This window comes from Montipora capricornis, chromosome 1 (genome assembly GCF_036669925.1).
Source record: "Montipora capricornis isolate CH-2021 chromosome 1, ASM3666992v2, whole genome shotgun sequence".
In the NCBI taxonomy this organism is placed as follows: domain Eukaryota; kingdom Metazoa; phylum Cnidaria; class Anthozoa; order Scleractinia; family Acroporidae; genus Montipora; species Montipora capricornis.
Window position 1 is genome coordinate 8,985,811 of NC_090883.1, and position 14,647 is coordinate 9,000,457.

General features: G+C 39.7%; 1 protein-coding gene and 1 pseudogene across 1 annotated transcript; both read left to right on the forward strand.

The window, feature by feature from the left end:
• Nucleotides 1-4,833: 4,833 nt before the first annotated feature.
• Nucleotides 4,834-6,459, forward strand: LOC138056767 (tigger transposable element-derived protein 6-like). Its single transcript, XM_068902657.1, has 2 exons — nucleotides 4,834-5,096; nucleotides 5,712-6,459. The coding sequence occupies exons 1-2, from the start codon at nucleotides 4,834-4,836 to the stop codon at nucleotides 6,457-6,459; spliced, it is 1,011 nt and encodes a 336-aa protein (XP_068758758.1).
• A 3,088-nt stretch (nucleotides 6,460-9,547) lies between these two features.
• Nucleotides 9,548-9,684, forward strand: LOC138016594 (small nucleolar RNA U3; annotated as a pseudogene).
• The last annotated feature ends 4,963 nt before the right edge of the window (nucleotides 9,685-14,647 follow it).

Here is a 14,647-nt window from a genome sequence, read left to right on the forward strand (position 1 = left end):
TCAGAGGACACTCAAAACATATGCAATATTTTCGTTACCCAAAACCATGGATCAGTGCACAAAGGTAAGTTTATTCTTGTTGCTAATAGCTGAATAGGGAGTTGATCAAAATAGATTGAAACCATAAAACTGCCGTCTTTTAAAGCGTTGCACACTGAAGTTCAAGTAAATCACCTGAAACGTAACATGGATGGATCATTTTGCTAGATTTCCTCTGCGGTTTTGTAAAGGTGGTGTGCGAGGTCTACTGCTACGAATCTTTTTTTGTTAACGAGAATCTCTTTTATAAGAAAGTCCAGGCTGCAGTAACCAAAATTTTAATTACATGGCTAAAGAACATACCCAGGGGGCCGAGAGTCATTTGGAAAGATCTCGCTCGCTCATTTGTTTGTTTGTTGGTTCGTTCTTGTGAGTAGTACAAATAAGGTAAAAGGAATGTGAAACTATCGTTTAACAACAATTAACTCGTATACTTGGCGACACGATGTAGATATCTTATTGCATGATACAGTGAATAGCAAGTCAGTTTCAGTGCAGTCGAACTTAGTACCTTAACAAATTTGGGAAAACTGAAAAACGTCTATCAGCGATTATGAAACCCCGTCTATTGCAATTGAAATTCCATGATAACAGCTGTTAAAGTATTTCATTTCTGTTATTTTAAGTGAGGAAGTGTTGCAAAAAAACTAATGAGTGTATTTTGCGTAAATGAGGAATAATATTCTTTAGCCTTGTTTTATTCTAGATGGGTAACCATGGTAACAGCCTGCAGAGGACATTAACTGTCAAAAATGTAAACGTTCGTGGTGACCAAGTTTGAGCTTCCAGAAATGAAATCATAAGTGCTTAAAAACTGTTCAGTCACCTTAAGAACGTTTTCAGGCTCAAATCGCAATAAATAAGAACGTTCAGCCCCAAAAACTCAGAGTTAACTTAAAAGCTCTAAAAATACTGAGTTAAGAGCAGGCGTGTGCGTCTGAATTCGCGCGAAAAGCAATCTAAAAAAAGTTAGGCCTGTCGATTAAAGAACCGCCACAAAATATATCGAAGTTGCATGGTTTCCAGGGGAACGCAGCCACGGGTCTCGAACAAAAATTATTAGGAGCGATCACTTTTGTCATTTACAGGTTTGTAATTTACTTGTTTATAAAGATATAAATGGTAACGAGGTAAATCATTACAAGAAAAGTAGTAACAAAGCATCACGTACTTGCCAAGTATATGCGCTTCTCTGAATTTGCTGTTTTCAAAACAAGGCACTCCTTGTGTCTCACTTCGCTGACAACTTGTTTCCATGTCGTGTTTTTCTTTATTGTTCCGCCACGTTTCATCGAGCAATCGAAAGGCGGGTGGGATTCTGGGTCTACTGTCTCTTCGTCCTTTGGACAATCACTCAATTTGCCAACAATTACACATCCTGGGCTGTGCTTGCGTGACGCACCTGTGACGAAACAAAGAGAGAAACAACTCGCTAAACTTAGAGCCCGGTTTCTCGCTTTTGTCGGGATGATGAAGGCCCTGAGAACGGAGAAGCAGGCCTCGATAGTTTGGGGCCTCTTTCTTCGCAACGGCCAAGTTTCGCACGTTATAATGCGATGATCGTGACCGATTCATTTTGACCAAAAAGCCAGACGGCGTTTTCAGTGTGCGATTCAGAAGCTACAGTCACGGTCATAAGTCGTTGGAACACCCACCCCCTTTCCCCCGTTCAATGTTGGATAGCGCAATGCACCCAAACTAACTGTTCAGTACGTTTTAGTTTCTAAACAACATTGAAAGGTGGGATGCCCGATTAATTCCGTCAGTGTACCAACAATGTGTCACTGATTGTAGGATAAGTATACTCTCTTAACGAGATGCAGATTTCTCATGATCAGTGATTTGCGGTCGAGCGCGAACGCTTTCAGAAGTTATTCATCTAAAAGCCCTAATTTAAAGACTTGCGTGAAGACGGCTTCGAGGTGTAGCGCGACCATTTTTACGCACGTTCGAACTATTAATTAATGGCCACAGCTACACATTATAACACAAAGAAAATAGAAATGTTAAGCTCCGGGTACAAGGCAAAAAAGGACTGGTCGTAGTCTAGGTCCGAGGGATAAGCGGAAAAGCGGTTCTATTTGAGACACCAGAATTTATTTTTCGGCTGAACGGTCGCTCTTAAATTTCCTGGTTATTTTTGCATTTAAAGAATCATTCATGCCTTTTTTACCTGTAAAAAATGAATATATCGTTGTGTTCTCAGTAACCTGATTCGTTAAATTCTTGACATTCAATTAATGATGAATCTGCTGATCTAAAGAAGGCTATTGCACGGCTTAACTCTGTAAAAATAGATGACGATTAAATGAATACCTAAGACCTTATGTTGTAATCTTGATGCCGGGTACTTTTGTACAACGAGATTACAAGGTGACAGACCTACCTTCATGAATGACACTAGTCAAAAACCAAAACAAGAAAGATATCATCAGGCTAATTTAAAGTTTTTTTGCATGGTTTGCGGACACCAATGTGTGGTTATCGTTCGTGATCGGCTGCCTCCTTGATGTGTTTGATTCGACCACCTCACGTATTTTCATAACTCCTACTCGTTTTTAACAATAATCAGATGGATAAACTGACAACTTAGAATTCGTTGGCAGTTTACAAATGGTTAATGGATCTCTTAACGAGTTTAAAAGTCTTAAGTGCTAATTTAGTGAAATCTATTCATTGACATTTTTGTGTATTGCTTCAAAATTTACAAATAGAGGGCAACAGGTGCAAGGCACTAGTCAGACAAGAAACACTCTGCTTAAGAAAAATCATAAAGAGGTTTACCTCAGTTTTTCAATAATTAAGGTGTTCTTGCCATTGCCTCTGTTATTAGCGCTGCGGCTGGTAATGTTATCATTCCTTTAAATCTGCAACGTTTCTTAAACAGCTCGGGATTCCTGAAAAATTTCGGGCGTACTTTGCGCGACGTAAATCCCTAGCTTTCTTCAAAAGGAGAGCTTTCTCAAGTCATGAATATTTGTAATTCTTGTTTTGTTACTGGTCTTGAAAACATATTTGAACCGGGAAGCCTTTCATAATAAGCCAATGTTAGTTTCACGGATTGCTTTCCGGGCCCGAAAGGTTTTTGGAGCTTCTTGAAAGTTCCATTAGTAATCCAAACACGAACCTCTTCTTTAAAAGCTTTAAAAGGGTGGTTAAGTTGGTAATTTCATGCTACCGCAGAATGAAACTACCAACTCAACCACCTTTGAACTTCTTGTCGTGAAATTTGGTCTTTGAAACTCCCCTAAATCAGTGTTGGTCTTCAGCTTGAAGGAGGTTATTATCATCATTCAGAAACTGTAAGTAATGAAATAAGCAAAGTGTCGGGAACAAAAGTTGCAAAATTCGCCGCAAAATGACCGTGTTTGTCTTTTATTTTCCTGCAATTTGATTGGTTGATTAAAACAAGACTTGAAATCTAATTGGTTGTTTTGTTTTAGATTCCTTTCTCATTGTCTGACGAAAAGGTTGCGATTTTAAGGAAAAAAAGTGCGATTCGTGAATAAATCGCAGTTTAAAGAGCCATTCATTCTGCAAGGATCACCAGCAATTTCTAAATGAAGGTAATAAATGGTGTTGATAGTAGCAGACAAGCAAAGAATTTTGAGAAAACGACCAAACCATTGAGTTTATAAAACACGTTTCGCAGAAACTTCTGCCATCCTAAGTTAGTCCGAATACAAAGCGATAGAAGCTGAATTTATAATAAATAGAAAATGGTAATGTGAAAAATAGTAACAACGGAATGAAGTACAGTCAACTCTCTCTTAACGGACACCTCTATAAGACGGACACCTGGTGCTGGTCCCGGCCGTTTCTCAGTCATTTTACTATAACCAAACTCTCTATAAGACGGACACCTCCATAAGACGGACAACGGACACTTTGAAATTGTCAACGGACACTTGTGAGGTGCTGAATGTGACCGCAAATTACGATTTAGGGAAGAAAAATTCCTAAATTACCAAGTACGTGACTCTTTTTAACACCAGACGTTTAATTGACAGCTCCTATCTTGTCGGCAAATTACATACAGTACAAGTTAAAATTAAATCAGTCATCATTTTGTCCCATTCAAAAATAACAACCGAATTGTATTGTAATCTAAAACAGTTATTTTCTTGCTTTCTTAGCTGAACTACAGCTTTCCCCGCTGTTATTTCCTTGCTGCTTCCTTTTGCTGCCGGTTTTTCTTTCTTGATTCCTTGCCAAAGCGTCTTGAACTATCTTTCTTTCTTTCGCAATGCGTTCACTTAGCCATTTCACAGCTAGCGAGTTCCCTTTAAATTAATACTGCTAAGGCACTTCTAGACCATAACCACCACCTCGATTTACTCTCTTTCCAGTCACCGTGCATGTTACAGTACTCGAGCTGATTTCCAAAAACTTGCTCACACAGCGTAAATAGGACAGCGGCACGTGGCCGACCACTTTGTCATCTCGCATGATTGCAAGCGCGTTTTTGTCCTTTTTATTTGGCGGTCCTCGCACACAGTTCAAACTCTCGCGAACAGTGGGTGTCCATTCATCCTTATTAACGTGGTGGCCACGCACAAAGGAGTTAAAGCTATAATGATCTCTGGACATGCCAGCTGTTAAGACAGTTTTGCATCCAAGTCCGTTCTTGCATACAGCTGCAGAAGTCGATACGTTAATGTTTGATGATTTCATATCCGGAGTTAGTTGCCGCCAAAGCCTGAAACTTGTCAACTTTTGAGACGCGATAATAGCGTAAAGTAAGCCTAAAACTTCAGCGTCACGTTTCTGGTTTCATTTCCACGTGTGAGCAAAATGTCTAAACAACTATGCAATTGGTTGCAAAAGAAAACCTTAACTCTGGAGGAGAAAATTCGCGTTTTAGATCATGCTGAAAAAAATCCTAAAGTTGGTTACAGAAAACTGGAGGAATTATTCGGCGTCGGAAAAACGAAGATTGCAGCATTGATCAAGGATAAACGAACAATAAGAGCGCAGTATGAAACCTTCTTCTCGGCCAACAACAAGAGATCGCGAGATGGTAAGTATCAAGAAATAAATGAGGCAGTATATCAATGGTACTGCTTGGCTAGAGATGCGATGGTGCCTATAAAGGGCTATAAATGGACCGATGATTCGAGAAGAAGCCACTGAAATAGCCAAGAAATTGAACAAGCCAGCGGAATATGATGCATGGATTTAAAGCTTCAAGTGGGTGGCTAGAGTGTTGGAAAAGTCGCTATGGGATTAAGCAGCAGTCTGTCGAAGGTGAGGTCAGGTACAAACTGAAACAGTGGAGTCCTGGATGGAAAGACTAAGGGAATTATGCAAAGGATACAAACCGGAAGATATCTGGAATGAAGACCAGACGGTGTTTCTTTCGTGCGCTTCCTGAAAAAAGTTTGGCAGAGGAAGGACGCAGATGCAAGGGTGGCAAGAAATCTAACTCCGAATGACAGTCGCCTTCTTTGTTAATGCAAATGGTGAGAAAGAAGAGCCGATTGTTATCTGGAAAAGCAAGAACCCAAGATGTTTCAAGAATTTAAGAGACAAACGAAGGCCCGCGAATGTTAACTATTTCTCGAATCCAAAATCTTGGATGAATTCAGAAATCATGATTGAGCTTTTGGAAGGGATCAATAGAAGAATGCGAAGGGAGCAAGGAGAAATCATTTTATTCCTTGACAACGCAGGTTGTCACCCAATGTCCCAGCAGGAATGTTTTCAAACATAAAAGTTGTCTTTCTCCCTCCCAATACGACATCACGACTTCAACCTCTCGATGCAGGCGTGATTAAGAATTTCAAAGTAAGGTACAGGAATTTCCTCCTGAAATTTGTTGTTTCACGTGTTAACCGCGGACTAACAGCTCCAGATATCGCCAAGGAAGTTGATGTTTTACAGGCAATAAGGTGGATCAAACAGGCCTGGGATGAAGTACCAGAAGAAATTGTTCAGAAGTGCTTCGACAAATGTGGATTTTCCAATGTGGTACAGAATAACGCGAGATCTGAGGAAGAAGAGGATCAAGAATTCGCAGAGCTTGTACGACGTATTAGTCAGGGCGAGACAACAGCTGAAGAATACGTAACTGCTGACCAAGAGATTCCATCATGTGCCACCCTCTCCAAATGGCGACAACGACTAAGGGATGAAGCCCTCGATCTCTATCAAAAAGAATCCGAGGAACCTGCTAGTAAAGTTGTAGTGGTCGCAGACAGTGACAAAGAAGGCCAAGATGTGGACTTCGAACCACCGGCTCCAGCCATCAAATCCACTACAGAAGCTCTTAGACTGGTTAACTATCTAAAGGAATTCGCCTCCTCAACGCTGCAAGATGAAATCCTCGTATCAAAATTAAGCAGCGTTGGTCAGCGCTTTGAAGATTTTAAACTGTTGCACCTGAAACAATCCACGATCACAGACTTCTTTTCTTCTTAAGTGCATGCCCACCAAAGCCATGACTATTAGAAGCTATCAACTTAACTTGCTTTTACCAATTTTTTTTCTTAAAAAAAAAAGGTATCTTTTTTGACTTGGTGCAGCGAAAGACAGTCCTGACTGAAAACGGATGGTTATGTTTCCGTTGCAGAATATACTATTCACTGTTTGGACTCTAGTTAACCCGTTTGATTGTAATACGACAAGAAATTCAGTTTTATAAATATGTCTTTGTTCCAGTTTGTAGGTTTCGTTCAAGTAAATAACTTAAAACAAACTTTAAGCAGACTCGTATTCACTGTGCACAGGTGTAGCATTATTATCTTAAAATTCCTGTGGTCATGTTACGTCGACTCTCTATAAGCCGGACACCTCTCTACGACGGACAGCTGAGACCGGTGGTGTCCGTCTTAGAGAGAGTTGACTGTATAGCGTGAATGTGTGGGAATTAAAAAGATAGTTTTAGATTGACATGGCGTAATTGTTGATTCAAAGAGGGTTGTTCTCTCTAAATATGAATAGCCTCTGTTATCTTGAGTTGAAAACTGGTGGAGGCGTGATCTATCTGCTGAAAACCAGACGTGACAATGTTCAGATTTCTGCAGATGTTTGAAAATCAAAGGTTTCATCGTTTTTGTAAAATGTAATAAATATTAGGGCGCGTTCGATTGACGCTATTCCGGAATAAGAATACGTGGAGTGATGATTAAAACGGTATGTTTGGCGCGTTTCGAAGCAGCAAGGATGATAAAAATATGTTTAAAATAGCATTTTAGCAGATGTTTGACAATTTTAATGTGAATCTCCGTAAAAACGAAGGATTTCTAACTTATATTCCATGTATTCTTATTCCGGAATAGGGTCAATCGAACGCACCCTTAGTATAACATAAAAATATGGTAGACTATATTTTGCAAGGGGAAGTCTTTGGAAAAGCTGGAATTTTTCTTTTTGAGTTGCCTACTAGAACGTTCATATTGCGACGAAATTCAATGCCTTTGAATTTTGAAAAGTAAACAGTATATTCATATTTTGGATGTATCAATGAACGGGAGAAGGATAAAAAAAAAAGGATGCAATACTGAAGGGTGTACCACAAACAAAAGGTGTGTAATACAGGACAAGTTGAAATGTTCAATCTTAAACTTTCCTTGCTAAGGAGTAGTGTGCCTGAAATTCTGCTCTGTTAGTCGGTAATGAAAAAAGAATTATTTACTTATATTTAAGGACAAATCCGCTTTTTGCCTTTGACCTCTTAGCTTTAGCTGTCTTTTTTTCGCTTTCTTTTGGAAAACGTTCGAAACTTCGCCGTTTCCTAAAACAACTGGAGTTCTTTGTTAATTAATGTATGAGTTTGGAGTTTTCTGGAAAATGTTTCACACTTGATCTGGATAGACTCTCGGTAATTATATTTTCATCAAGCCATATTTCGTGACCTCCACTCAGAAATTCAAATTTATGTGTGATCGACATTAAAACCGTCCTTAAACGAACCATTCAAAGTTACAATATTATCACTAGCGAGGTTCCAGCTGTTTCCTCTCAGCATGCAAATAAAACGTAAAATTCGGCGGCTTTTAGAAATAAATGTCTCAACCTTTTTTTTTTGCCCTATGATTGCTGAATTTATCATGTGAGACAACTGATGTTTTTGAATTTATTGTTTTTTGTGGAGTGTTGAATGAGCTTTCATTTCTGGTATCGTGGTTGGTGGAGACAGAAAATGTCCAACTAATATTCCGTCCTATACTGATTAAAGTGCTAATTCTTTAAATGCAAACTTCCTTATTCGTTTGTGTCATGGTTATCTCATTTCATTTATTCGTATTCCTTTCTTTAAAACGTACTTTTAGTATATTTGTCAACTTTGTCTTCTTTCATCGTTGGAAACTCAGTGGGGTAATTACCGAATTAAATTACTTTCAAAAAAGAAAATATTCTAATAATACTTCCATATCGTTACTCTCCCCACGCGGCTGTCAGTTAAGGCCACATTTCATTTGACTAGATTTGTGGACAATTTTATTCGCCTTCATTTGAACTTTTTCATTAACAGATTTCTAGAAATGGCCTTGCACCCTTCAAAGCCGTTTCTCAGTAGAAGTTACGGCAGGGCTCAAGTTTCGTCGACAATCACTCGTTTTGCAAACCAACGTCAGTATTTTTATCTCCACAAGGTTTTTCTTGTTCAAAACCTAGTTGTTTTTTTTTTCAAAATAAATTATTAAATAAATTATACAACCGCATTTTCCGTATACAAGTGTCCCCTGAGAGTCTACTTCATACTTCCAGAAAATCACAAAGTGTTCATTGAAGTCATGTCTCAAATTTCGCATGTCGCAATACTTATTTTTCACATAAAAGTTCGAGTTTCATTTTGACACATAATGGCCAATTTTTTCTCATCCGCACGTGCAAATAACAATTCCAGGAGCCAGAGCCAGGAGCCAAGAGCTCCATCAAGGGGAGCCTCTATTTCCCATACTTGGCTTGGGAGTCAACCCTTCCCAGAGTAGATTTCCTTATAGAACGCCTCCCTTGGAAGATTCAGCACGCGGGAAATAGAAAGGGGTTGACTCAAGGAATTAGTGGAGATAAAGGCTCCCTTTGATGAGCTCCTGCAGGAGCCTGTGACTAGGAGCAAACAACAACCCTATATTCCTGTCACGGCATTTTCACAGACCAATATATTTTTAGATTGAAGTCACCGCGAATGAGACTCCCGCGTGAGCCCGGTGACGAATCTCAAGAGACTAACTTGACGTCATAGTGTCACCGAACAGGAACTGCCTTTGTTTGGAAAATGTAGTCTAAAAACAGATCGGTCTGAAAAAAATGCCGTGACATAGGCTTAATATGGGAGTTGTTCGCATGTTGTCATGGGCTCCTGGAATTGCCTAATTGGCTTCAACCTAGATTGTTGTACGCCCGTTTCGTTCTCTCCAACAAGTTTTTGGACGTCTTAAAAGGCATGTGCAAACAACCTTTGATTCTTACCACCAATGCGCATGTACAATGACTAATTATTTCCCCCACATTTGACAGAAATGTTGTTTTGGTGTCTTCATTGGTTTGAATGTCTAGCATTATGTCCGTGCTTACTAAGATCATTTCTATAGTACGTGTCGCACCTCTGTACGCTAACAGAGGTAATCCCAACAACCGCGATGGCGATGCAAAGCATTCCCTCCTGAGCGCAAAGCACGCCTTTGACTTTAAAGTGGTACTAGGATCAAAAAATCATTTCCTTTTTTTCTTCATATTTTGAAAGCGTGTTTGCTTAACACCTAACTGGCAAAATTTTGAGCTTTGAGTTTTATCCAAAGGCTGTTTATTTTGAGTGTAAGTTTTGGATTTCACGGTCCGCCATTACTCACGTTCAAAACTGGCCGATTGGACCTCAGAGGGTTGGATCTAGAGAAAACGACGTCATTTACTTACTAGCTTAAAATTTCAGCGTGTAAACGCAATTTATTACATGTGCAAAACACGGGTTTAAAAGTCTGAAAGCCCGAAACTCCCGTGCTGCATATTAATTCGGCCGCGTACACACCCATTGCATTCTTAAACTAGTGAGTCTTTGACGTCATTTTCTCCTCGACCCAGCTCTCTCAAGATTTTAAAGTTAGTAATGGCGGACCAATAAATAAGAAAATTCCAGTTAAAGAAAACAGGTGTCTTTTAAAATCAGAACTTAAAACTTGGGTCAGTTAGTGTTTAGTTAACATAGTTTTGAAATCCAAAGAAAAAAAAAGAATTGTTTTTTTTGGTCGTAGTACCACTTTAAAGGGGACTCAGCGACGATTGATGACCGTTCCATTTTCGTTAGGGAAAGAAATAAAGATATTTTGAATGAAGAAACTCTTTCAAAAATGTGCAAGTGAATTTATTTTTCGTCTCTCTTTCGATGGGGGCAAAATGAAGGAAAACTATTTTTGGTTGCGAAAACCGGTGGACCGCTTTTACCGGCACTGCTACTTAAACTGGTGTGGTCAATATGATTCAGCTTCGTCTTTTGTTCCCCCTCTTTTTTAAAGTGCCCCTAACCCCAAAATATTTTTTTCACTAAAATGAATCTTTAAAACTGTTCGAAAAGCATTGCGGCCATTTTTAATTTTCTTTTTCTAACAAATCCTGCCATTTTATGGGCTTCGAAAGTTGCGAAAATCCCAGCATCTTATGTTCACGACCGAGTCAGAAGGGGAGTGGGTCTTTTCCTGTGAGATTATTATTCCCTAATTACAGCACAAAAATTGAATTTGGGCTCGCCCGCCGTTGCTGACGGCGATCAAAAGGGTAAATTTCAGGAGTTTTGAGCAGCGTGCTACATGTACAAAACTAAACCTCACCGAATTCTATTTTGATAAAAGTTACAAGGTACATTCACTGAATTTATGGAAACTTTTTTAGAAATTTCAAGCCGTTCCAGCGTGATCAAACTACACCCACCTCTCAAGCGTCTGTTCACAAGCAAAAAATTAACCAAACGAAAGACAAAAAATCTCGAAAGTTTGGTCTAAATCGAAGTTAAAAAGTATACAATGGTGAAGTTTGTACCTTAATAAGTCATCTTATTTCTTCAAACCGGTGGGTATCTCCCGGACTTTCACACACCCTTAGCTTGAAATGCACCCAAATCTGTGTTTACACAAATTGATCAACACTTCAGTCAAAAATTCATTTGCATTAAATTTGGTTTTATCAATGGAGATGATAATGTAAATTGACCACCGTACAGGGATTCTAAAAGCTGACGTTTCGAGCGTAAGCCCTTCGTCAGAGCGAATCGAGGAATTATGGGTTGTGTGTAGCTTTTATAGTAGAGTAGGAGCTACGCTCACGATGCAAAACTTGTCCTTTCACTCTTAACACTAGCAAAATATCGGGAACTAAGCGATCTGTTAAGATGCTTTCTTTGCTGAGTTTTTCTGACTACATGGAGTCCATCATATTGGCTCCTGAAAAGTCGGTCATTATGGGAGATTTCAATATCCATGTGGACGTGGCTGGTGACATGGATGCAAGTAAGCTGCAGGATTTATTTGAATCTTTGGGTCTTCAGCAACATGTGGAGGGGGCTACTCACATCCATGGTCACACACTGGATCTGATTGTAACTCGCCAATCGCAATCTGTGATCTCTATGCCACAAGTAGACCGTTTATTTTCAGACCACTTTGCTGTTACCTGCAGTCTTCAAATGCCTAAGCCGGCCACTTCCGTTAAGAAACATAACTACAGAAATCTTAAAGCTGTTAACATCGATCAACTAAGAAAAGATCTTAGAGACTCTGAATTGTGTACTAACCCCCCTAGCTCCCTTGATGTGATGATTGGCTGTTATAACACTACTCTTACGGACATCCTGAACCTTCACGCCCCTCTTAAAACCAGGACTGTAACTTTAAGGCGACGCCTACCATGGTTTAATGAGGATATAAGAGAAGCCAAGAGAGCTAGGCGCAGGGCTGAGAAGCGCTAGAGAAGGACGAGGTCTTCATCAGACTTACAATGCTATAAGAAATGCAGGAACCGTGTTACCTATTTATTGAATAACGCCCGCACGGCGTTCTATAAAGATTTTATAGAGGAAAACAGTGGCGATCAGGGTAAACTTTTCAGGGCTACGAAGAGGTTACTGAGGCAGGATTCTGGAGTCCAGTTCCCACCACATGACGATGAATATTTACTGGCTAACGCTATGGGGAATTTCTTTGTCAAGAAGGTATCTGATATTCGGTTGGATCTTGATGTTGCTGCACGAGGTTCTTCTGGGTCCTCAAAATATGACTTTGATCGTCCTGTGAGAGAATCATTCAGCGAGTTTAAGCTTTTAAATGATGATGACGTCCTAGAGCTGGTGAAGAAATGTGCTAAGAAGCACTGCGCTTTGGACCCAATGCCAACTCCACTGGTAGTGGAGTGTATGGATGTGCTTCTGCCTGTAATTAAACAGATGATCAATCAGTCTCTCGAGACTGCCTCTTTTCCTGATTCATGGAAGGAAGCCATAGTAAATCCCCTGCTCAAGAGACATGGCCTCGATCTTCTGTATAAAAACTATCACCCAGTTAGTAATCTTTCTTATGTGTCTAAATTAACAGAACGCTCGGTATTAGATCAGCTGCTTTTGCATATGTCTTCCAACGGTCTCTATCCTGTTTTGCAGTCGTCGTACAGGCAACATCATAGTACTGAGACTGCTCTTTTAAAGGTAAAGAATGATATTCTTATGAATATGAACAAAGGTCATGTAACTTTGCTGGTTCTTTTAGATCTAAGCGCGGCCTTCGATACCGTTGATCACGGTATTTTGATCACGAGTCTTCAGTCAAGGTTTGGCGTCTCGGGTCAAGTCTTGGAATGGTTCTCAGGATACTTAAGGAACAGAAGTCAACGCATCTCGGTCAATGGGACTCTCTCTGACCGTTTTTTCTTGCAGTATGGTGTTCCTCAGGGATCTTGTCTTGGTCCTGTTTTGTTCATCATTTACGCAGCCAAGCTTTTTGAGATTGTAAAAGCACATCTACCTGACGTTCATTGCTATGCGGATGACTTTCAGCTTTATCTTTCATTTAAACCTGATTCACAAGCAAGTCGAGATGAGGCAGTTATGGCAATGCAACACTGTATAGAAGACATACGTCAATGGATGCTGACTGACCGGCTAAAGCTAAATGATGATAAAACTGAGTATTTACTTATTGGAACAAGACAGCAACTGTCTAAGATCAGCGCAGGCTCTCTTGCTGTTGGTGACCATCAGATTACTCCAGCTCTCGAGGCCAAGAATTTGGGCTGCTGGTTTGATCAACAACTCAGTATGGGGACACAAATCAATAAGATTTGTAGTGCATCTTATTTCCACCTGCACAACATTAGATGCATAAGAAAGTATCTTTCAACTGAATCAACGAAGAAGTTAGTGCATGCCCTAGTTACTAGTAGAATTGACTATTGCAACAGTTTACTATATGGTTTGCCGCAAACACAGTTGTCTAAGTTACAGCGAGTCCAAAATACAGCTGCGCGCCTTATTTGCAATGTTTCCCGCTTTGATCACATATCGCCGGTGCTTTTCAGGCTTCACTGGCTGCCAGTGCATTTTAGAATTAGATTTAAGATATTAGTAATTACATTCAAAGCTATTCATGGGCTTGGGCCGGAATATATCAATGATTTAATTGGTGTTAAGAGTGCATCGCGCTATTCTTTGAGATCAAACAATGAGCTTCTCCTTGAGTTGCCACCGGAGAGAACTAAGAGAACATTGGGGGACAGGGCTTTTTGTGTTGCCGCCCCAAAGCTATGGAACTCGCTCCCCAGTAAAATTCGCAACAGTGGATCTTTGAACAATTTTAAGAATATGTTAAAAACGCATTTTTTTAGGCTCGCTTTTATACTTACGATTTAATAGGAATTAATTTTTAATTATCCATATATTTGCACTTAGCTATATTATGTAGTTTTTTAATTTTTATTTACCGGTATCTATTTTTATTGTAGGTTTCATTTTATATTGTTGTTCTTTTTAGTTTTTTAATCATTGTAATGCGCAGGTGATCATATATTCATGTAATCTGCGCAATATAAATGTAAATTATTATTATTATTATTATTATTATTTATCACCGATCGTTTCACATGTACCTCCCTAAATGTCATTTATTGCATAACCTGTACGTTATGTAATATGTATACATTGGTGAGACAGGTAGACGACTAGGCGACCGATTCCGCGAACACGTTCGCGATGTTGAGAAGAATGACAAAGATGCCAGTCGCTCGTCATTTTAATCTCCCTAGCCACTCCACACTACCCATGGCCAACTGCGGCCTTTCCCTACATCTTCCAAATCGGCACCCTTCGTCGGGCCCCACGGTATTAACGAACGCTTTTCATTTAACTAAGGTATTCCTGTTTTTCACGTTGCCATGTTACCACGAATAGCGTAGCTCCTACTCTACTGTAAAAACTACATGTACACACAACCCATAATTCCTCGGTTCGCTCTGACGAAGGGCTAACGCTCGAAACGTCAGCTTTTAGAATCCCTGTGCGGTGGTTAATTTACATCATCAACTCCGTTGATAAAGCCAAATTTTTGTGTACTTCTTCTCCACCGACGCAGCACCACAGTTTCTTTAGAAACTACTCCCTTTATTCATTTGCATTACCCTTGTTTTT

Bases quoted from the DNA above. Each gene is read 5' to 3' on its own strand.
- LOC138056767 (XM_068902657.1), top strand. From the start codon at position 4,834: ATGTCTAAACAACTATGCAATTGGTTGCAAAAGAAAACCTTAACTCTG. The intron at 5,097-5,711 runs GTACTGCTTGGC...TTGACAACGCAG, and splicing joins AATGAGGCAGTATATCAATG to GTTGTCACCCAATGTCCCAG.